This window comes from Sus scrofa, chromosome 14, assembly GCF_000003025.6.
Source record: "Sus scrofa isolate TJ Tabasco breed Duroc chromosome 14, Sscrofa11.1, whole genome shotgun sequence".
Taxonomy (NCBI): Eukaryota; Metazoa; Chordata; class Mammalia; order Artiodactyla; family Suidae; genus Sus; species Sus scrofa.
In genome coordinates, this window is record NC_010456.5 from 70470750 (window position 1) to 70496214 (window position 25465).

At 35.8% G+C, this 25465-nt stretch overlaps 1 protein-coding gene across 8 annotated transcripts in view; it reads right to left on the bottom strand.

Annotated features, from left to right (window-relative positions):
- Positions 1-25465, bottom strand: part of CTNNA3 (catenin alpha 3) — a 1779313-nt gene that overhangs the window by 1275519 nt on the left and 478329 nt on the right. For 7 of the 8 annotated variants that reach the window (XM_021074380.1, XM_021074384.1, XM_021074383.1 and 4 more), the window contains one exon: positions 18255-18518. In XM_021074380.1, the coding sequence (XP_020930039.1) occupies positions 18255-18518 (264 nt within the window). Of the gene's footprint in view, positions 1-18254; positions 18519-18972; positions 19253-25465 lie in introns of those variants that run through there. The other variant, XM_005671036.3, reaches the window with a different exon arrangement.

Here is a 25465-nt window from a genome sequence, read left to right on the forward strand (position 1 = left end):
TAAAGATCAGAGATCAATGAAATACAAATGAAGAAAACCATAGAAAAGATCAATGAAACGAAAAGCCAGATCTTTGAAAAGATCAATAAAATTGATAAATCCTTAGACACACTTATCAAGCAAAAAAGAGAGAGGACTCAAATCAATAAAATTAGAAATGAAAAAGGAAAAGGAAAAACGGACATCACAGAAATACAAAGGATCATAAGAGACTGTTATATGCAACTATACGCCAATAAAACTGAAAACCTAGAAGAAATGGACAAATTCTTAGAAAGGTACAATCTTCCAAGACTAAAGCTAGATGAAATAGAAAAGATGAATGGACCATTCACAAAAACTGAAGTTGAAACAGTGATTTAAAAACTTCCAACAAACAAAAGTCCAGGCGAATTCTATCAAATATTCAGAGAAGAGCTAACACCTATCCTTATAAAACTATGCCAAAAAAATGCCGAGAAAGGGACACTCCCAAACTCATTCTATGAGGCCACCATCACCCCATACCAAAACTAGACAAAGATACCACAAAAAAAAAGGAAAAATACAGGCCAATTTCACTGATGAACACCAATGCAAAAATCCTCCATGAAATACTAGCAAACCACATCCAACAATACAGTAAAAGGATTGTACATCATGATCAAGTAGGATTATCCCAGGGATGCAAGGATTATTCAATATCCACAAAGAAATCAGTATGATATACCACATTAACAAACTGAAGAATAAAAACCATATGATCCTCTCAATAGACCCAGAAAAAGACTGACAAAATCCAACACCCATTTCTGACAAAAACCCTTCAGAAAGTGGGCATAGAGGGAACCTACCTCAACATAATAAAGGCCATAGATGACAAAACCACAGCTAACATCATTCTCAATTTTGAAAAGCTGAAAGAATTCTCACTAACATGAGGAACAAGGTGAGGATGTCCCTTCTTGCCACTACTATTCAACACAATTTTGGAAGCTTTCACCACAGCAATCAGAGAAGTAAAAGAAATAAATGGAGTCCAAATTAGAAAGGAAGAAGTAAAACTATCACTGTTTGCAGATGACATGATACTATACCTAGAATCCCAAAGATTCTACCAGAAAATTGTTAGAGCTCATCCATGAATTTCACGAAGTTGCAGGATACTAAATTAATACAGAGAAATTGACAGCATTTCTATATACTAACAATGAAAGATCAGAAAGAGAAATTACCATCACATCCAAAAGAATAAAATCCCTAGGAGTAAAACTACCTAAAGAGATAAAAGACCTGTACTCTGAAAACTATAAGACACTGATGAAAGAAATCAAAGATGACACAAACAGATGGAAAGACATTCCATGCTCTTGGATTGAAAGAGTCAATATTATCAATATGACTACACTACCTAAGGCAATCTACAGATTCAATGAAATCCCTAGCAAATTACCAAGGACATTTTTCACAGAACTCGAACAAAATATTTTAAAGTTTGTTTGGAAACACAAAACACCCAGAATAGCCAAAGACATCCTGAAAAAGAAAAATGCAGCTGGAGGAATCAGGCTCCCTGACTTCAGACTATACTACAAAGCTACTGTCATCAAAACTGTATGGTACTGACACAAAGACAGAAATATAGATCAGTGGAACAGGATAGAGAGTCCAGAATTAAACCCACGCACCTACATCCAACTAATCTTTGACAAAGGAGGCAAGACTATACAATGGAGAAAGGACAGCTTGTTCAATAAGTGGTGCTGGAAAAACTGGACAGCCACATGGAAAAGAATGAAATTAGAACACTCCCTAACACCATAAAAAAAAACAAACCCAAAATGGATTAAAGACCTAAATATAAGACCAGATACTATAAAACTCTTAGAGTAAAACATAGGCCAAACACTCTCTGACATAAACCACAGCAATATCTTCTCAGATCCACCTCTTAGAGTATTGACAGTAAAAACAAAAATAAACAAATGGGACTTAAAAGTTTCTGCACAGCAAAGGAAACCCTAAATTAAAAAAAAAAAAGACAACCCACAGAATGGGAGAAAATATTTGCAAATGAATCAACTGACAAGGGATTAATCTCCAAAATTTATAAACAACTTCTGCAGCTCAATACCAAAAATACAAACAAGCCTATCAAAAAATGGGCAGAAGATCTAAACAGACAATTATCCAAAGATGACATACAGATGGCCAAAAAACACATGAAAAGATGTTCAACATCACTCATTATTAGAGAAATGTAAATCAAAACCACTATGAGTTACCACCTCACACCAGCCAAAATGGCTATCGTCAAAAAGTCTACAAACAATAAATGCTGGAGATGGTGTGGAGGAAAAGGAACCCTGTTACACTGCTGGTGGGATTGTAAATTGGTTCAACTACTGTTTGTGGAAAACAGTATGGCCATTTCTCAGAAATCTAAAAATAGAACTACCATTTGATCCAGCAATCCCACTCCTGGGCATCTATCCAGAGAAAACCAGGACTCGAAAAAACACATATACTCCAGTGTTCATTGCAGCACTATACACAGTAGCCAAGACATGGAAACAACCCAAATGTCCATCGACAGAGGAGAGGATAAAGAAGAGGTGTACATATACACAATGGAATATTACTTAGCCATTAAACGGAGTGAAATACCAGCATTTTTGGCAACATGGATGGACCTAGAAATTATCATGCTAAGCGAAGTCAGTCAGACAATGAGACACCAACATCAAATGCTATCACTTACATGTGGAATCTGAAAAAAGGACACAATGAACTGCTTTGCAGAACAGATACTGACTCATAGACTTTGAAAAACTTATGGTTTCCAAAGGAGACATTTTGGGGGGTGGTAGGATGCACTGGGGGTTTGGGATGGAAATGCTATAAAACTGGGTTGTGATGATCACTGGTACAACTATAAATGTAATAAATTCATTAAGTAATATAAAAAAGTGCCTGACTATATCCATGAGGATGTGAGGTTTAATCCCTGGCCTCATTCAGTGGGTTAAGGATCTGGCATTTCCATGAACTGCAGTGTAGTTCACAGACATGGCTCAGATCTGGTACTGCTGTGGCATAGGCTGGCAGATGTAGCTCCTATTTGACCTGGGAACTTCCATATGCCACAGATGAGGCCTTGAAAACAAAATTAATATTAAAAAATAAAATAAAATAAATTCCTAACCTTCAAAAAAGAAAAAAAGAGTCTAATTGCAGCAGATTAGGTCACTATGGAGGCATGGGTTCAATCCCAAACCCTGCACAGTGGATTAAAGGACATGGCATTGCCATAGATGTGGCATGGGTCACAGCTGCAGCTCAGATTCAATCCCTGGACCAGGAACTTCCATATACCACAGATGTGGCCATAATTTTTTTTAAAAAATGAGGAGTTCCCATAGTGCCTCAGTAGGTTACAAGTCTATTATCCATGAGGATTCAGGTTAGAACCCTGGCCTCGCTCAGTGGGCATTACCATGAGATGTGGTGTAGGTCACAGACATAGCTGGGATCCAACATTTCTGTGGCTGTGGCATAGGCCAGCAGCTGCAGCTCTAATTTTACCTTTAGCCTGGGAACTTCCATATGCCACAAGTGAAGCTCTAAAAAAAGAAAAATAAATGTAAAAATAAATGAAAACACAAGTTAACACACACAGTTTAGTTTTGCATGTTTCAATCTTTATATAAATGGGAAAAATTTGCACAGATTCTTACATGGCTTGCTCTTTTTTGGTAAAGCCTTATGATTTCATATTCATTCATGTTAATTTGTATTGCTATAATGTATTCATTTTCATTCATTATGGTCACATTCCTAATTTTAGGGGGAATAGCTTAATGACTCAAATGTAAGCATAAAGTTTACTGCAGAATTTTATAGAAACCCTTTATTAAGCTAAGAAAATTCACTTCTATCTTGCCAGAAGTTTTAAATAAATTATATTGAATTTTTCTAACATCTATATCTTCTGAGGTTAAAATACAGTTTTTCTCTGTGATAGATAACATCTGTAGATGTTCTAATGTTGAACTAACATCACATTCCCAAAATAAATTCAACTTTTTCAAGACGAGTTCTTTATTGCTTAACAGTTGGCTTACATTTTAAGATTTTTTGCATCCTTAGATTGGCATGTGAAGTTTCTTTCTTGACTTACCTATGTACTGTTGGTATTGGTCTCAGCAGCTTCATTTAGTGAATCAAAAAGGTGATACTTTTGCTGTTCTTAGAAAGTTACATTTACATAAATCTGAAAGGATTTTTAATACTTCTTGCAAAGGTATCTGAGCCCAGTTTGCTTTAAGCAAAAACAATTAATTACTAATTCAACTTTTTTTTGTGGCTTTTTAGGGCCACGGCCACAGCATACGGAGGCTCCCAGGCTAGGGGCTGAATCTGAGCTGTAGCCACTGGCCTACGCCACAGCTCATGGCAATGACGGATCCTTAACCCACAGAGCGAGGCCAGGAATAAAACCTGCGTCCTCATGGATTCGTTAACTAATGATCTATGAAGGGAATTCCTAGTTTGACTCTTTAATTTACACTGTCTATTCTTAAGTAAGTTCTGATAAATTATATTTTCCTAAGAATTTTTCTATATTTCATACAAATTTTCATTTTAATCATTATAAATTTCTGTTGCTTTGGGAGACTGACCTGAGAAAACATTTGTAAGGTGGATGTCAGAGAATGTTTTGTTCATGTTCTCTTCTAGCAGTTTTGTGTCTTGTCTTATATTTAAATCTTTCAGCTATTTTGAGTTTATTTTGGTACATAGTGTGAGGGTGTGTTCTAGTTTCATTGATTTGCGTGTAGCTGTCCAAGTTTCCCAGAAATACCTGCTGAAAAGACTGTCTTATTCCCATTTTATATTCTTGCCTCTTTTGTCAAAGATTAATTGACCATAGGTGTCAGGATTTACTTCTGGGTTCTCTTTATGTTCCATTGTTCTGTATGTCTGTTTTGGTACCAGTACCACACTGTCTTGATGACTGTGGCTTTGTAATACTGAATGAGGTCTGGGAGAGTTATGCCTCCTGCTTGGCTTTTGTTCTTCAGAATTGCTTTGGCAATTCTGGGTCTTTTGTGGTTCCATATAAATTTTTGGATTGTTTGTTGTAGTTCTGTGAAAAATGTCATGGGTAATTTGGTAGGGATTTCATGGAATGTGTAGATTGCTTTGGGTAGTATGGCCATTTTTACAATATTAATTTTTCCAACCCAGGAGCATAGAATATCTTTGCATTTCTTTGAATCCTCTTTAATATCCTTGATTAATGTTCTATAGTTCTCTGCATATAAGTCTTTCACCTCCTTGGTCAGGTGTATTCCCAGGTATTTGATTTTTGGGGGTACAATTTTAAAAGGTATTGTATTTTTGTATTCCTTTTCTAATATTTCATTGTTAGTATACAAAAATGAAACTGATTTCTGAATGTTAATCATATCCTGCTACTTTTCTGAATTTGTTGATTAGTTCAAGTAGTTTTTGAGTCCTTAGAGTTTTCTCAATGTAGTATCATGTGATCTGCATGCAGTGACAGTTTTACCTCTTCTCTTCCTATTCGGATGCCTTTTATTTCTTTTGTTTGTCTGACTGCTGTGGCTAGGACTTCCAATACTATGTTGAACAACCGTGATGAGAGTGGGCATCCTTTTCTTGATCCAGATTTTAGTGGAAAGGCTTTAAATTTTTCTCCATTGAATGAGTATTATATTTGCTATGGGTTTGTCATATATGGCTTTGATTATGTAAAGAAACGTTCCCTCTATACCCACTTTGGTAAGAGTTTTTGTCATGAATGGATGTTGTACTTTGTCAAATCCTTTTTCTGCATCTATTGAGATGACTGTGTGGTTTTTTACTTTTCTTTTGTTAATGTGGTGTACGACGTTGATTTATTTGCATATGTTCAACCATCCTTGTGAACTTTGGATGAATCCCACCTGGTCGTGGTGTATGATCTTTTTGATATGCTGTTGGATTCAGTTGGCTAAAATTTTGTTAAGAATTTTTGCATCTATATTCATCAAAGGTATTGGCCTATAGTTTTTTCTTTTGGTAACAGCAAAAATAAACCAGTGGGACCTAATCAAACTGACAAGCTTTTGCACAGCAAAGGAAACCAAAAAGAAAACAAAAAGACAACTTACAGAATGGGAGAAAATAGTTTCAAATGATGCAACGGACAAGGGCTTAATCTCTAAAATATACAAACAACTTATACAACTCAGCAGCAAAACAGCCCAACAACACAATTGAAAACTGGCAAAAGACCTGAAGAGACATTTTTCCAAAGAAGATATACGGATGGCCAACAAGCACATGAAAAAATCTTCAACATCACTGAGTATTAGAGAAATGAAAATCAAAACTGCCATGTGATACCACTTCACACCAGTCAGAATGACCATCATTAATAAGCTCACAAATAACAAATGCTGGAGAGGCCATGGAGAAAAGGGAACCCTCCTGCACTGTTGGTGGTAATGTAAGCTGGTACAACCACTATGGAGATCAGTATGGAGGTACCTTAGAAAACTATACATAGAACTACCATATGACCCAGCCATCCCACTCTTGGGCATATATCCAACAAAACTTTCCTTTAAAAAGAGACATGTACCTGCACGTTCATCACAGAACTGTTCACAATAGCCAACACATGGAATCAACCCAAATGTCCACTGGCAGATGATTGGATTAGGACGATGTTGTGTATATATACACAATGGAATACTACTCAGCCTTAAAAAAGAAAAATGCCATTTGCAGCAGCATGGATGGAACTAGAGACCCTCATACTGAGTGAAGTAAGTCAGAAAGACAAAGACAAATACCATATGATATCACTTATATCTGGAATCTAATATATGGCACAAATGAACCTTTCCACAGAGAAGAAAATCATGGACTTGGAGAACAGACTTGTGGTTGCCAAGAGGGAAGGGGAGGGAGTAGGAGGAACTGGGAACTTGGGGTAAACAGATGCAGAATGTTGCCCTCAGGATGGATTAGCAATGGAATACTGCTGTGTAGCACTGGGAACGCTTTCTAGTCACTTATGATGGAATACATAATATGAGAAAAAAGAATGTATACATGTAAGTGTAACTGAGTCACCATGCTGTATGGTAGAAAAAAATATACACATAAATAAAAGATAAAAAAATCATTATAAATTTATTCATGTATTCATAGTATTATAATATTTAGAATATTTATATTCTCCATGGTTATAGTCACTTAATTATTCTTACATACTATTTTCTGTTTATCTCATTTTCTCTCATCTATCTCAGCAGCAGGCTGCCAATTTTATCAGTCTTCAAAAAAACATACTTTTGGCTTTGTTCATCCTCACTATAGTATCTATTTTTTGCTTGTGACTTAATTTCTACTCTCTTTATTTTTTTATCCCTTCTAGTTTTCTTATATTGTTCTCTTTCAAACTCAAAGTGGAAATCTAGCTCATTAATTTTTGACTCTCCTTCTTTTTTAAGTTTTTAAACTAAGTACTGTTGATTTACAATGTGTTAATTTCAGGTGTGCAGTAAAGTGATTCAGTTGTGTGTGTGTGTTCTTTTTCAGATTATTTTCCATTATAGGTTAGTACAAGACATTGAATATAGTTCTCCGTGCTATATGCAGAAGGCCTTTGTTACTTATCTATTTTTATACAGTAATTCTTTTTCTTTTCCTTTTTTTTTTTTTTTTTTTTTTTTTGCTTTTTAAGGCCACATCTGTGGCATTGGAAATTCCCAGGCTAGGGGCCGAGTCAGAGCTGCAGCTGCCGGCCTACACCACAGCCACAGCAACACAGGATCTGAGCTGCGTCTGAGACCTACAACACAGTTCAAGGCAATGCCAGATCCTTAACCTAACAAATGAGGCCAGGGATCGAAAGCACATCCTCATGGACACTAGTCAGTTTCCTAACCCACTGAGCCACAGTGGGAACTCCTATATAGTAATTTGTATCTCTTAATTCCAAACTCTTAATTTATCCCTTCTGCCTCCTTCCCCCTTTGATAACCTTAAGGCTGTTTTCTGTGTCAGTAAGTCTGTTTGTTTTGTGAATAAGTTCATTTGTATCATATTTAAAATAAGTGATATCATATGTCTTTGATTTAACTTCACTTTGTGTGATAATCTCTAAGACCATCCATTGTTTCTGCAAATTGCATTATTTCATTCCTTTTTATGACTAATATTCCATTATTTATATATATTATACACACACACACGCCACATCTTTTTTATCTATTCCTCTGTCAATGGATACTTAGATTGCTTCCACATTTTGGCTATTTTAAACAGTGCTGCAATGGACATTGGGGTGCATGAATCTTTTTAAATTAGAGTTTTGTCTTTTATGGATATGTGTCCAGGAGTGGGATATGATATGATTATTCTATATTTATTTTTTTAAGGAACTTCCATATTGTTCTTCATAGCGGCTGCACCAAATTACATCCCCACCAACACTGTAGGATGGTTCCTTTTTCTCCACATCCTTTTAGCTCTTATTATTTGTAAACTTTTTAATGACAGCTATTCTGACCAGCATGAGGTGATACCTTATTGTGGTTTTGATTAGCATTTCCCTAATAATTAGAGAATTTGATGCTTGTTAGCCATTTGTATGTCTTCTTTGGAGAAATATTTACTTAGGACTTCTGCCCATTTTTTGATTTGGTAGTTTTATTTTTAAATATTGAATTGTATGAGTTGTTTGTATATTTCAGAAATTAAGCCCTTGTTAGTTACATCATTTGCAAATATTTTCTCCTGGTCCACAAGTTTATTTTTTGTTTGTTTGTTTTTTTCAGGGTTTTGGGGGTTTTTGTTTGTTTGTTTTCTTTGCAGTGCAAAATCTTTAAGTTTGATGTAGCCCATTTATTTTTTTTATTTTTTTTAATTTTTTTTTTTATTTTCCCACTGTACAGCAAGGGGGTCAGGTTATCCTTACATGTATACATTATAATTACATTTTTTACCCCACCCTTTCTTCTGTTGCAACATGAGTATCTAGACATAGTTCTCAATGCTACTCAGCAGGATCTCCTTGTAAATCTATTCTAAGTTGTGTCTGATAACCCCAAGCTCCCCATCCCTCCCACTCCCTCCCCCTCCCATCAGGCAGCCACAAGTCTCTTCTCCAAGTCCATGATTTTCTTTTCTGAGGAGATGTTCATTTGTGCTGGATATTAGATTCCAGTTATAAGTGATATCATATGGTATTTGTCTTTGTCTTTCTGGCTCATTTCACTCAGGATGAGATTCTCTAGTTCCATCCATGTTGCTGCAAATGGCATGATGTCATTCTTTTTTATGGCTGAGTAGTATTCCATTGTGTATATATACCACATCTTCCAAATCCAATCATCTGTCAATGGACATTTGGGTTGTTTCCATGTCCTGGCTATTGTGAATAGTGCTGCAATGAACATGCGGGTGCATGTGTCTCTTTTAAGTAGAGTTTTGTCCGGATAGATGCCCAAGAGTGGGATTGCAAGGTCATATGGAAGTTCTATGTATAGATTTCTAAGGTATCTCCAAACTGTTCTCCATAGTTAGCCCATTTATTTTTGCTTTTATTTTTTTTTTTTTGACTTGGGAGAGTGATCTAAGAAAACATTGCTAAAATTTATGTCAGAGGATGTTTTGCCTATGTTCTTTTCTAGGAGTTTTATGGTGTCAGGTCTTAAGTCTTTAAGCCATTTTGAGAGTTTTTTGTGTATAGTGTGAGGGAATGCTTTAACTTCATTGATTTATATGTGGCTGTCCAGCTTTCCCAACACCAGTTGCTGAAGAGACTGCCTTTTCTCCACTGTATATTCTTGACTCTTTTGCCCTATATTAATTGACCATAGCTGTGTGGGTTTATTTCTGAGCTCTCTATTCTGTTCCATTGATTCATATATCTGTTTTTGTGCAAATACCACATTGTTTTGATTACGATAGCTTTGTAGAATTGTCTGAAGTCTGAGGGGGTTATGCCTCTAGCTTTGTTATTTTTCCTCAGGATTACTTTGGCAGTTTTGGATCTTTTGTAATTCCACAGAAGTTTTAGCATTATTTGTTCTAGTTCTGTGAAAAAGGTCATGGATAACTTGGTAGGGATTGCATTAAACCTGTAGATTGCTTTGGGAAGTATAGCCATTTTACCAATAATAATTCTTCCAATTCAAGGGCATGGAATGTCTTTCCATTTCTTTGAATCATCTATTTCCTTTATCATTTTTATATATTCCTTTATATATAGCATTTTATAGTTCTCAGCCACTTTTATTTTTAATATAAGTATTTTTGTGATAAATTTCCTTCTAATTAGCTATTTGCTATTATTAATTAGCTGTATCCCTCAAATTTAATTATTTTTATTAATCAGTTATAAATAATTTTACTATTAATTGTAATTTATTCTTTGATGGGAGAGTAACATAATGTGCTTTTCAAAAACAGGATTCCAAACAGTGGGGTTATTTATTTCATTTATTTATCTAGGTGTATTTCTGGGTGGCCTTCTTTTGTTTTTTTTTTTTTTTTTTTGGTCTTTTTATGGCCATACCCACAGCATATGGAGGTTCCCAGGCTAGGGGTCTAAACAGAGCTATGGCTGCTGGCCTACACCAGAGCCACAGCATTGCAGGATCTGAGCTGCATCTGCGACCTACACCACAGCTCACAGCAAAGCTGGATTGTTAACCCACTGAGCGAGGCCGGGGATCAAACCCTCAACCTCATGGTTCCTGGTTGGATTCATTTCTGCTGCGCCATCAAGTGAACTCCTTCTTTGAAAATCATTGGCTTCCTAAGTGGTCAACATTCGCTAATTTTCCATGTCCTTGAAAAGTATGTGTTACAATCTCCTGGCGAATTTAATCTTTTCTTGCTAGATAGCAACCATAATTATCAATTTATTTTAAATAATATTAATATAGCTATATCAGATTTATTTGGTTAGGATTTGCTGGGTATATTTTTTTCATCCTTTGACTTTTGAACTCCTGTTTTTAAGTTTTATGTGAGCTTCTTATAAACAAGATATAACCAGAGTCTGTTTTCTATTCTACATTCTCAGTATTTGTGCGTTTAAGAGTTTATATTTTCTTGTATATTTATTACAATTTTATGATTACAGAAATACTTGGATTAATTTTACCATATTTCCCATTCTCTATTTATCCTTTTTTTATTGTTTTGTTTTGTTTTGGTTTTGGTTTTTTCCTCAAGGTGTTTCTTCTCTTGGATTGACTAAGTTTTTTATTTTCTCATTCCATATTTCCTTTCTCCATGTTTTCAAATTATACTGTCTATTGAGATATATATATAGCTACTTTAGATGTTTTGACATGCTTGCTTAAATTAATGTTTAAAGTAAATCAATATCTTTATATTTCCTCCCCCAAAATACTAAGATCACAGGAGACAGATAAGTCAATAGATAGTTGCTCTTGTAGCAGCCAAAAAGTTGGGGTGTTAGATAGGTTTCAAAACCTATTCTCCTCAAGGAGAAGCTGGGAGATAGGGGCTCCCTCTTAATTGTATAATGCTGTGTTAATGATGGAGCTTATGATGAGAGTGTGTTTCAGTTTTTCCTGTTTTGAGATGGGTATTTTCTGGGTTGACCCACATGCAGGAATCTCTCAGCCAGTTTCTGGATTTCTCTCAGAGGCAACTGATACATGTATAGTTTATTCACTGCACCTATGGCTAGAGGGAGAGTCAGGAGCCTCCCTATTCTGCCATCATGCTGAGGAAAAAGCTATCCCTTTTACTTTTTAAAATATCCTTTTTGTCTTTGGTGTTCTTCAGTTTTACTTCAATATGTGTAAATGTGGATTTTTTTATATCTCATGTGGAAATTATTGGGCTTTTTAGCTATGAATATTGATGTCTTCTATTAGTTCTAGGAAATTCTTCGTGTTTTTTATACTTTTCTCTACTCTGTGTCTTACAGAATATTTTAGAGCTTGTCACACTACCCTCCACGTACCTTAACTGCTTTTAAGAAGTATCTTTATTTTGTGTCTCTGCAGTGCTCTATAACTTCTTCAAATACAACTTTCAGATCATTAATCTGCTATAATTTCCTGTTTTGCTCAACCATTGAAGTTTTCACAATTATGTTTTTCATTTTAGGTAGTTCTGCCTGGTCAGTTTTGATAGTCTTTTGTACATTCATCATACTCCTCATGTTAGTGAATAAATAAAGAAATGATGTATATTGAGCATATTAATTTACATCTAGTATCTTACAATTTCAATATCTGCAGATATAATTCTGCAGTCTGTTCTTTCTACAAAGTTTCATTCATGGTGGCTTGCTTATTTGTCTTTTGAAAACTTATTTTCCTTGGACTTGTATAAGCATGTTTTATTAACTGAGTGTATGGTGCGGAGGGAATTTGAATTTACTTCTAGCAGTTATTTGAAGATATTGCCAGGATAATACAACTTTAAATTAAATGTCCAGCTGACTTTTAGAGGCTACACAGATAATATGACTTTTGATCCAAAAACCGGATAAGAATACTTTCAGTTAGAACATTTCCAAGATGTTTTTGTATTTTCTCTAAGACACCAGGGCCAAGTTAAACCAGTCAATTTTACCTAGCATCTCTTTCTGTATGGGCTAGTAGTTTTCTCGTTCATCCAATGAGGTGGTCAAATGAAAGGATTCTCAAAATAATGTAATATCTCACGTGATATTCCAGCTGGAGGGCTCTGTCTTTTGTTCTCAGTTCCTGGCCCTCCCAAATCTAAACTATACGCCATAATGAAAAAGAAATTCCCCATATCCACCAGCATAATTTGTGCTGTCTTGCTAGTTTGGATTTGCACTCTTGGTAACTGGCTGGCCCCAGCAAATTCCTCTAATTCACCTATTGGATTATCCACATATTTACAAATATTGTATCCATTGTTTTTAGTTCTCCTAGTTCACTATATTTCTAAATGCCAAACAGATTTTCCATATTAAATTGCTACTAGATATCACTGATGCCTATTTTTCTTTAGCTCCTAACTGCTAATCTAATTAACAGAGTACCTGTTTTCTCCTTCAGCTGAAAATATTAAAATACAAAAAACATATACCTCAAAATTACTACCCTTAGCAAAATGCAGGATATATCTTGGCAGTTACAGGGAACCTAAACTAAGGCTAGACAGGTACTGAGAAATCATTTTTTTCCCTCTTTGTGCACCCTTATCACAGATGGAAACTGATATTTTCCTTGTGGTTTCCCTCATTAAAAATTTACATCCCAGTTAAAAGTTAGATAAAGTAGAGCACATATTCCAAGTACCTAAACTGCAAGCTGGAGACAGGAAAAGAAAACAGTAATAAAGGAAAAATGTTTTTCAATCCAATGTTGCAAAATGACATCCTTATACTCATTCTTTCCTTCCTTCATTCATTCATGGATATTTTCCTTCATTCATTCATGGATATTTACCTTGCATTTACTATGTATAAGTCATTTTTCTAGGTGTTGGGGATACAACATATGAATGATGACACGTAAATGAATATGTAAAAAAAGAAAATAGGAAATAAACATGACAGCTCTTTGAGAATAAGAAAACCCTGCAAAACTCCTTTGTTATTGTCATCTTTATCACAAGACAATCTGGATAATTCTTGTGGATTACAATTACATAAGCTGCCTTTTCCCTCCACACAAGAGAAAATATACCTTCATAGCCCCAGAGTTTCAAAGCAATTTCCACTGGCAAAGTTTCTCCCTTAAAGATATTTTCAAAATTCTGTTAATCTACAATTTGACACTTCTCAACTCTAATTCAGTCATAAATGCACAAGGAACACCCTATAATTCACATTAGCTTTTCCAATAAATCAATCGATTTAACCCACACAGTGTTCTAATTTAGCTTCTATTTTCTCTACCAATAAATCTAAGGTTTCATTTCCATAACCATCCATGGACCAGAATGAAAGATTTAACGAAGCTTCGGCATGGTAGTTGTTGAGTAAGCGCTCTGATACACTTCCACACTATAAACATTTAATGAGACTTACTCCCAACAGAGTATTTACTACATCAATTTATTTCATAGTATTATATTTTCAGAAGCAAGATAGAGCAAAGGTTATTTTGGATCCTTTACCAATACAGCTTCCTGTAAATAAAGAAAAGTGAAGCCATTTAATTTACAAAATCATTTAAAAAGGCTAAATGCTCAGTAAATTCTGCTTTATCTAGTTCAGACAGCCTCAGCAGCTATTTGTAACTTGGATACAAAACATATATAAAATTCAGACATTCTGTACCAGCTTGCCATCCCTAGTTCTGATTAGGACTGAATTTCAAAGATTGTTGAGGCAGTATTGAATTTCTGGGTAATATCTTTGAAATTCCCTTCTGTCTTAATAATAAGAATGGAGTCCACCATTTTTCTAAAGAAAGGAAAGACTCCATCACTATGCCTATGCTCATTCCCATCAAAGCTATATCCATATACAATAACACACACTCATGCTTTGTCCTCCTCTCTAACCACTGCTATTTTTTCTGATAGCAGCCACTTTCAACTAAAAAATGAGAAAAAGAAGTCCCTAGAAGGAAAGCAACTTGCGAATCTTCTGTCTTCTTCTAAAATCCTAAGAATATAGAATAAAGCATTTGGAATAAACTGAACCTCTTACGTAAGCATCCCCTGACACAATCTTGCTTAGTACTAAGAAAAATATGATATACAATCCTACCTGTCCACTCTTGCAAATATCACCTCACCATAGTAGTCATTCCCCCATGTACAGACTATTTCTCCTTAAATGACTAAAGTACCCAGAAAATCATTTTTCATTAAAAAGTTATGCTGTCAGTGGGATGGAAATCCTGTGAAATTAGATTGTTATGATCATTATACAACTAAAAAAAAAAGTTATGCTGTCATTTGGACTGGCTTACATATATGATATCTCTGATGGTTCCAACAAACTAAGAATCTTTCTTTTTCTTTTTATAGCTGCACCTCTGGCATATGAAAGTTCCCAAGCTAGGGGTCAAATTGGAGCCATAACTGCCAGCCTATGCCACAGCCACAGAAACGCAGGATCCAAGCCACGTTGGTGACCTACCTCACAGCTTGCAGCAACATCAGTTGCTTAACCTACTGAGAGAGGCCAGGTTCGAACCTATATCTTCATAGATACTATAATGAGTTCTTAACCCACTGAGACAAAATGGGAACTCCTAAACTAAAAATCTTAGCATAAATTTTGTTGACTTTTGATTAGGCACATTGAGCTCTGTGAGAATTTAGTATAGCATAGAAGTTAGAAACATCTTCTGAAATCAGAGAGACTAGATTCACATCCTGGTTACTACCACTCACTAGTCATGTGACTTGAGCAAGTTACAAAACTTGTATGAGTTTCAGTTTTATTTAAATATATTATAGGGACACTAATAATTAAGTGATAAAATTATGTTAAGTGTTTAACTATCAAGAAATGTTACATATTAATGTACAGGGGACCTATATTCTGATAGTATCACTGCTATAAAATTAGTTGGAAACAAATTTTGCCCACAATGTGTTTTCAATCTTGTTATAAAGACAAGACACTCACCTAATAAACAAGTTTACTGAGGGCTCATTACACAGGGCAAATATTTAGATGATGGGATATTATTAAAGAATCACTACTAATCATCTATCTTATTTAGAAAAATAGGCCTGAAAATTTTCACATAGAAGCCAATAATTAAGAACTTAATAGATTTCTTCATTGATAGTGATAATAAAGAATTTAATAATATTAGATTAGAAATGAAGATAAGGAGTTCCTGTCATGGCTCAGCAGTTAGTGAACTATAAGGACATGAGTTCGATCCCTGGCCTTGCTTGGGTTGGGGATCTGATGTTGCTGAGAGCTGTGGTGTAGGTCACAGACACGGCTTGGATCCCACATTGTTGTGACTGTGATGTAGGCCAACAGCTATAGCTCCCACTTGACCCCTAGCCTGGGAACCTCCACATGCCATGGGTGCAGCCCTAAAAAGACAAAAACAAAAATGAAGATTCCTGTTTAAGACATGTAACTAAAGGGAAAGCATATGGAAAGGTTATTCTAAACTTAAATGAACAAGGTTTTAATAAGTTTACTGCGAAAGTAATAATGTTAGGAACAATATAGGAATTATAGATTAGATGTTTAATTTTTTTAAGTTAGTAAAACTTATGTAATTGCCATTGTATTGATTTCTTCATTATGGAAGAATCTGTTTCCAAATAATCACTTCTGCAGTTAACAATGAACTCTAAGATTTACCGAGCACTTATTATGTGCCAGTCACTGCTATGAGCATTTTTACATGCATTATTAATTTACTGATTCAGATAACACAATAATGTAGGTCCTATTAATATCCCCAATTTACAGATGAGAGACCTAAGAGTTAAATAAAATAATTAATAATTTTCCTAAGGTCCACACAGGCAAGTGCCCACCAAGTACCACAGCTGGGATAGGAACATAGGCACTTGGGCCCCTGAACCCTTATCTTTAAGCATAACACCATGTTGTCTTCCCTTAAGCAAGTGCATGTCTGACTAGGATAGCCTATGACCGTTGACGTCATACTGGAATATCTGATAAATCTCTCAACTCAACATGTTGAAAATTGAGTTGCTGATCTCCCTCTCAAAACTGGCTTCACCCAGTCTTCCCCCACCATATTTGATTAAAAACCAACCAACCAACCAACAAACAAACAAAAACAAAACTTTGTATGTCCAGTTTCTCGAGCCCAAAACCAAATGAACAGATTACCCTTGTAATTATCTATGGCAGACACAGAAGTGTTCTTCCTGTGTCCTCCTTCCAGGTAGGACGCGCCACCTAGCTGCGGAGAGCGAGGCCAGTAGACGGCCCCTGCTGTCAATTCCCTCAGGGTCTGCCTTAGCTGCAGGGGGTTGGTCCCCACTCCCCATGCCTAGAGATCATACCCTTCCTGGGGTGGGGGGATGACCTGCTTCTACTGAAAGAGGCATAAAGGCATGGATATTTCTGTCTGACAACATTCACTTGAGGTCAAAACTGTCTTCAGAGCTCCCAGCTGATTGGTCTAGGCTTTGTGGTTTTGGCTTCCAGGTACACTTCTTCTGCTCAGTGCTGTTGCCTTCCTCTTCCTTCACACATGGTAATTTCTAATAGCACCTTGTATCCCAAATTCTGTCCAGTGTGTGCTTCTGGAGGATCTAGCCTGCAACACCAACCATGACTCCTCCCTTTCTCTCACCTCCTACAATTGCTCTGTCAAACCCAGTTAACTTTACTTATAAAATTTAGCCTTAATAGTCACTAGCCATTCTAGTCCACACAAAAATGTGAGGTGGAAAGAGGTGGTGCATACACAATATAAGGATAGAAGCTGTATTACTACAATTTCCACCTGCCTGGTTTTTTACCCCCTTCTTTGTTCCCCTTACAGTCTGTGCCCCATAACCAGCCAGCATAGTTCTTTTAAGAGTTTAGTCTCAGCACACCACTACTGTTTAAAACCTTATAGTGGATCACATTTGAAGTAAAAGCCAGTGTCCTAAAAAGCCTACATAGCTTTCCATAACCTGGCCCTGTTGAGTTTCTGACCTCAGCTCCTACTTCTCACCCCTCAACCTCCCCACCCAGGCTCCAAGGCTTCTGGGCTGTCCTACAAATACAGGGGGCATGTTTTCAAGCCTTTGTTCTAAAGAGCCCCATCTGCCAGATTCTTTAACTTCCCTTAATCCTTTGATAACTTCTCACTTTGTCAATGTAACATTCTATACAATTTACTTATATATAATGTTTATTGTTTTTATTTTTCCCTATATTTTGTTAGAATATAAGCTTCACCAGGGCAGTGCTCAATTATATCCCAATACCAAAACAATGCCAATAGTAAGTATTTAAAGAATGAATAAATTTTTCCTTTCATAAATGGATCTATGTAAAATAAAGTCATCATTTCCATCTAATTAACAATCCCAACTTAAATTCATTGACTTCTTTGGCAGAGATGTAAAGGAATCAGAAGTCAACAGATAGAGTATTATCCTGTTCATCAGTTCATTGGAAATCACAAGATGATGATATGATAGAGACTGATTATGTAACTGGATTTTTATTTACTCTTAGTCTTGAACTCCAACCCCAGGATTTGAAAACCCACATCTATTTATTCTCACATTGGTACATCAAATCACATTTTAATTTTCACTCAACTTACCTCAAGTTCATCAAGGGCACTTCCCAGGGTTGCTGCCTGAGGTTCTGGTGGGGGTGACATATTCTGGATGCCTTGTGAAGCATTTGAAATCACATTGAGGGCATTCTGAATTTCTTCACACACTGTATCCTTGCTGGCTTTGAGGGAAGCAACATCAGAATGTTCCAAATAAGCTGAACAAATTGAATGCAATATGGGGGAGTTCTCCTTCAAAGAGGCCCGGGCACCTGCAATTTCATCCCTCTGATTTGGAGATTTTAAGTCCTGAGGAGAGAAATAAAAAGAAAGGTTCCATACAATGGGCTATGGAAGAAAGACTTATACAAAGCAGCTCCATTTTTCTGCCAATATAAATGAAAAGATAATAGACACTAAGTCATAACTATAAATTAAAATGAAGGGCTTAAATTATTTCTACACTCCTCCTTATTCTGTTAAAATATATAAAGTAGGAAATCTGAGCCAATTAGCAAATACAGATGTGCAATAACTGAATAGATCTTACATTTGTCATCATATACTTATAAGTCAGAAAAATAGCATTCACATTATACGTGAATTATAAGAGAGCTTGATTTACAAGGATGCTGATTACATATTTGCATAGATGGTGATTATTGCATTTAACCTTTTTGTTAAAACTAAACCAATTGAGTTGTGAATATAAAATTTAATCTCCCCCCATTCAGCTATCTTCCACTCTTTCAGAAATACTTACTAATAAATTAATCCTGGATCTTTCTTTCTTTGACATTTATTCAACAAAAAGTTATTGAGCACTTGGTATAAGCTAGTTAGCCCTTGTGCTTAGACATCAAGTAGGCATAAGTGAACAATCCTACAAGGACCTTGATCTCCCAAAGCTTCTGTTCTTGTTGGAGGGGAACGGGGCCTAGAGACAAACAATAAACTAGGTAAACAAATACATGAGACAATTTCAGGTAATGAAAAATGCTATGAAGAGGAGTTCCAGTAGTGGCTCAGTGGTTAATGAACTTGACTAGTATCCATAAGGATGCAGATTCAATACCTGGCCTTGCTCAGTGGGTTAAGGATCCAGCATTGCTTGTGGCTGTGGTGTAGGCCGGCAGCTACAGCTCTGATTGGACCCCTAGCCTGGGAACCTCCATATGCCACGGGTGCATCCCTAAAAAGACAAAAAAAAAAATGTTATGAAGAAAACACAAAAGTGAAATGTAATAGAGACTGACTTGAGAGGAGAAAGCTGTTTTAGTTTGGGTGGTCAGGGAAGGTATTTCCTCAGAGATGACATTTGCAGTAAATATAAATGAAAGGTATTCCAAACAGTGGGAGAAGAAGAGATAGTGGATCAAAACTACCTCGATATACAGTGAAAAGCCCTGGCAAGCACTACCTTAACTGAATGATGACTTATCATCAGTGATGTCATATGGATATCCTGTGCTCCTTGATATATTGTGACAGGTGAGCATTTCACCATCTGGAATTCTTTCCAACAACCCATACAATCCCACTCTAATCATGAGAAAAATGGCAAAAAAAAAAAAAAAAACCAGACTGGGGACAGTATTCCTCAAGATTGTTAAGGTCATGAAAAATAGAGACTGATAAACTGTCCCAGACCAGAGGAGAAGAATGACATAGCAACTAAATGTAACATAGAACCCTGGATTGGATCCTGGCACAGAAAAAAAGACATTCGTGGAAAAACTAATGAATTCCAAATAAAGACCAAAATTAAGTTACATCAATGTTTGTTCACTGCGGCAAATGTAAGACACTAACAATGGAGAAAACCTAGAGAAAAAGTCAATGGGAATGTTCTGTACTATTTTTGCAACTTTCCTAGAAATCTAAAATTATTAATATAAGTGGCTTATTTTAAAGAAAATTAACTCAAGGGAACTTAACAATTCATGTACTTCATACAATAGCTCATGTACTAAGAAAACTCATGATAGATACTATTCTCCTTTTTTAAAGATGAGAAAACTGAGATCTAGAAAGACTAAGTTACTGAGATGACCCATAGCTAAATGGTGGGTGGCATTTCTTGCATCGTAACCCAAGTGAGTGTAACTGCTAAGCCATGATGTCACAACCATGTTATACTCTTTTCTGCATGGGAAGGATTCCTCTTATTTGCTACTATTCAAGGATGAGGACTTGTGCTGTATGATGACATAATTTATAAAGTGCTTCTGGTTAGCACCTCATTGATCATCACAGTACCCTTTGAGGTAGTAAGACTGGTGCTATTAGCCCTGCTTTAACTAAATAGGTATTTAGTCTAAGGGTATTAAAAGGCTGGTAAAAGAAGTGACATGCAGACTTCTGATTGCAAATCCCATGATTTATTCACAAGACTCTGCTACCTTCAGATAATGTTGCTTGAGGTTAATAAATGGCTGCACTGCTATATTTTTAGCTCCTTCCTTTCTGAAAATAAAGGCTGTTTGCTACTTCATGCAGGCTTTGGGGGAGATTAACTTTTTTATAAGGTATAGGGAGGACAGTTAGAAGTAGCTGTCAACCCACTGTTCATACTTATTAATTACCCAAGAAAAGAAACTTTGTGGTTTTCTGGGCTTGGTATGATTCTCCCCCCTCCTCCATATTTCTGGTCTGGATTCTAGTTTCAGCTCTGTCATTAGCATTCTAAGCAGGGTAGTTCTACTCTTCAGTGTCTGTTTTCCAGCTGTAAAAATGTAGATAATGATACTTCTGCCAACCCTTTCACAGGACTAAGTAAAACATTGGAAATGGGATATACTGGGAAAATAGTTGAGAATTATAGAAAAAGTACAGAAGTATTGTATTCCTAAAATTTTTCAAACTTAGGTTCCTGTTTCCATCCTGTGATGGTTTTGGTGATTTTCATATTCCCCACAATTTTGTAGCACTATCTACATTTATCTCAGTGTGACTTAGAAGATAAATAATTTAATGTTTATAAAGGATGCACATTCCTCAGAAGAATAGCAATAAAAAGTGTAACTATTCAGAAAGAGCTGAAGAAAATCTCTGCATATTGCAGTATAAATATAACTGATTATAAACCTCCTCTGAAGTGGAGGTTTACCCTTCTCCATTTAGAATAAAATGTTCAATGTTGGAGTTCCTGTTGTGGCTCAGTAGTTAACAAATCTGACTAGGAACCATGAGGTTGTGGGTTCGATCCCTGGCCTCATTCAGTGGGTTAAGGATCCAGCACTGCCATGAGCTGTGGCGTAGGTCACAGACCCAGCTCAGATCCCGCATTGCTGTGGCTCTGGCGTAGGCCAGCGGCTACAGCTCTGATTAGACCCCTAGCCTGGGAACCTCCATATGCCATGGGTGTGGCCCTAGAAAAGACAAAAAGACAAAAAAAAAAAAAGATTCAATGTTTAAGTAGTTTCTAAAAGGTGAAAGTCTGTGAACACATACTATTACAAAAAAAGGATAAAGTTTAAAAATATTATTTTTTTTAGCTAATATAGCTATGTATACCTGACTGTTAACTGTGGCAATTTGGATGCTGTAGGGGATTTGGAAATTTAAAAATTGTAACATATTTTGGCTTTTGCGCCTAGGCTTTGTTATCTCTACCTAAGGCAATTACAGAATTCTTAATAAGCACTGATGCCCCAAAGAGCAAGCTGACAAAGCCTCTGAGAAAAGTTCAGGGAATGTAATAAAAATAACACATTATGGCAGCAGGTGGGGAAAAGAAAGGCAGGTTACAGGGTTTAGATAAGAAAAATTGAAAAAGTAAGAACATTTTTTTCCTAAAAGACATCCCAAAGGATAATTTTAACGTAGTAAAATAGGCATACAGATAAAAAGGCAACTAATGAATACTGCCCTTCTAAACAAAAGTTGTGGTGGTGGTAGCAGTTGTTTTATTTTGTTTTAACTGAAGAAACCATAGGTTTAAAGGTTCATAGGTTGTCTATTAAATTTAAAACTAGGTAAAAATAGGAATTAAATAGCAGGGTCAATTAGGGACTTCACTGGATGCAGAAGTATAAGGAATTCAGTGTCTCAGGGATTGATACTTATTTAATATCTTTTTTTTTTTTTTTTTTAGTATTCCAGAAGAAAAAGCTTACATGAGTTTTCCAAGTTAAGGAGACATTAAATGCTTCCAGCTGATGAAGAAACACACAGATGGGATTAAAAAAGAAGACCTTACAAGTCTGTGCAAGTGGGTAGAGAAGCAACATATGAGTTTTAACCCTGGCAAGGAAACAAAATGTATTTAGGGATTTTAAAGATCACAAAGTATAAAAATGGAGGGATCTAAGCTATCAGTTCATTAATTCAACCATTCATTCAACAAATACTGTTGAGGACCCCCCTCCTATTAATCAGGCAATGTGCTAAATGTTAGGAATAGGGTAAAGAGCCTATAAATCAGAAGGGGAAATATAAATTTATATGAGAATTAAAATAGAGTTATTCATAACATAGAGAAAAGTCCCTCAGCTTGAGGGCATTGAAGAAAATTTATCACAGGAGATAATTTTTAAACATTGAGTAGAAATTATCCTTGTGATTAATGCAGAAAAAAAACAACAAGCAAAGAAAACAGCATGTGCAAAGGCCTGAGGCATAACAGAGCAAGGAGCATGCATGCATGCTACTGCAGGTGGCACTCCAAGTATAGAGAACCTGAGAAGAAAAGGTGATGAATCCAGCTAGAAAGACAAGTAGGAGATACCTCAGATGCCACGCTAAAGAACTGTGCAAACAACAAGCTCAGATGTATATTTTCAAAGATAGCTGTACTAGTGATTAGTGATTTCAGTCAAGACCAACAATAATCTAAGCAAGAGACAATGAGCACCTGAACAGTGAAAACTATTGTGAGGCTACAGTAGGATGGATCAAGAAATATTTAGGAGGTAAAAATGGTAAGACTTCATGATACTTAGATGGGGGGAGAGCAGGTGGAGGTATTTAGAAACATCAAGAAAACTGTTTTAACCATCATTTACACAGTGATGCATTCACCAAGATGGGGAATAGAGAATGAAGAATGTGTTTGAAAGAGAAAGGTAAAGTACATTTTGTCATCTGCCAAAAATGAGATGCCAGCATAATATCAAATGAAAATATATTGGATTTGAGCTAGAACTAGAAATCTGTGATTCAGTAACTCATAGTTGGGAGCTAAAGTCATGCATGAGAAGGTTTCAGGGCCTTCACCCAGGATGAATATTACAACAAGGACAAGAACCTAGAGTCAGCATCAGTTGTCTCTTGAAGATGTAAACTTGAAAATTTTGTGTGCTAGCCCCTAAGGCTAAATATGTGCATTTTTGTATACCAGGAAGGACATCAGAAGATACTAAATTCTCATTAAAAAAAAAAAAGGACAGAGAGAGATGAGCAAAAGCCTAGAACCCAAGTTACTATAGATAATTATGGTCACTATACTTTAAGAAAAGAGAATTAAAGTTTTTTAAAGAAAGCAGCTTGTAAGACAGGATGACTTCTGTATGAGCGAGTTAGAAATACAGGGTCTGGGAGTTCCCATTGTGACTCAGTGGTTAACAAACCCACATAGTAACCATGAGGTTGTGGGTTTGATCCCTGACCTCGCTCAGTGGGTTGGGGATCCGGTGTTGCCATGAGATGTGGTGTGGGTCGGAGACACAGCTCAGATCCTGCTTTGCTGTGGCTGTGGTGTAGGCTAGCAGCTACAGTTTTGATTTGACCCCTAGCCTGGGAACCTCCATATGCTGTGGTGCAGCCCTAAAAAAAAAAAGAAAAAAGAAAAAATAATAAGAAGAATATGGGGTCTGTTCTCTTCAAAAAAGGAAAATCTATATTGTATAGCACATGATTTTTTAAAAATCTAGAAGTCATGAATGAATTTGAAAAGTTGTTAATGGCCTTCTTTACTAAATCTGGGAACAATAGATCAAGGAAGCTTTTTAGATTTGGGTGAAATCAATTAAAATTTACCTATTCATCCTTTTGTTTCCCTCACTTCATTATACTCCCCTTGAATGCAAACACAATAGCTTATTTATTTTTTATCAATTATCTCATAGTACATGACACATATTAAGTGTTTAATCATTTGTTGAGGAAACATACAAATAACTGAGAAATAAGTAAGAGGAAATTATATTCAGCATGGGTAAGAAACTTTGGATATGATAACTCCAAAAAATTAACTGTGTGGGAAAATATACATAAGCCAGAGGCTCGACAGATTTTTACGTGATAATGTCACAGAAAGCTAAAGAGTAAAATTAAATTATACATATGTTTACATTTAGTAAAGCCAGTGATACAAGTATTTTGGAAAATGGGTTTGACAGTATCTACTGAAGATAGATAAGTAAGTAGGTAGATGGGTGGGTGGATGGATGGATAGGTAGGTAGGTAGATAGATAGATAGATAGATAGATAGATAGATAGATAGATAGATAGATAGATAGATAGATATTCCCATGAACTAGCTCTATTCCATTCCTGGGAGAAGAAACACACTTACAGAAGTATTTTCATATGTTCATTAAAATACAAATAAAATTGTTCAGAGAAACACTCTTCATAATAGCCCCAAATTAGAAATAACTCAAAGTAATGAGGGTGAACAAAATGCAGCTATATGAACAATATGAAATATGGAATGAGAAATACCAGACAAAAAATAGTACATATTGTTTGATTCTATCTACTTAAAGTTCAAACTCAGGAAAAACTAATCCATAGTTCCAGAAATCAGAATAGTGTTTACTCTTGAGGGGTGATTAGAGACTGGAAAGGGGCATAAGGGATCTTTTGAATTCTGGTAATTTTCTGTTTCTTGCTTCAGGTGCTAGTTACCTTGGAGGTGGTGTGTTTAGCTTGGAAAATCCATTGACCTGTATGTGTATAAGCTATACATTTTTATGAATGTATCTTATACTTCAATTTTAAAAATTTACACAGAAGCAAACAAAACACAAGTATTAATACAAAAGTCAAGTAAATATTCACAGCTTGTGACTTCTCTTGACAAAGGACACCCATATAAATAAGCAACAGATCTGTCATGTTACATTTCCCCTGATATTAAGAGAAGGAAGATGAAACTAGATATGCAGTATATTTATAAATGTCTCTTACACATTTTAAGAGCTTCTGCTTTAAAAAGAAAAAAAATCTGAAGGTTTTAAAAGTTAGAAGAGAAAGTTCCTATAGCTTGGCCATCAGAAAGGGCAAAGCTAAAGGATTTTCACAGCAATTGA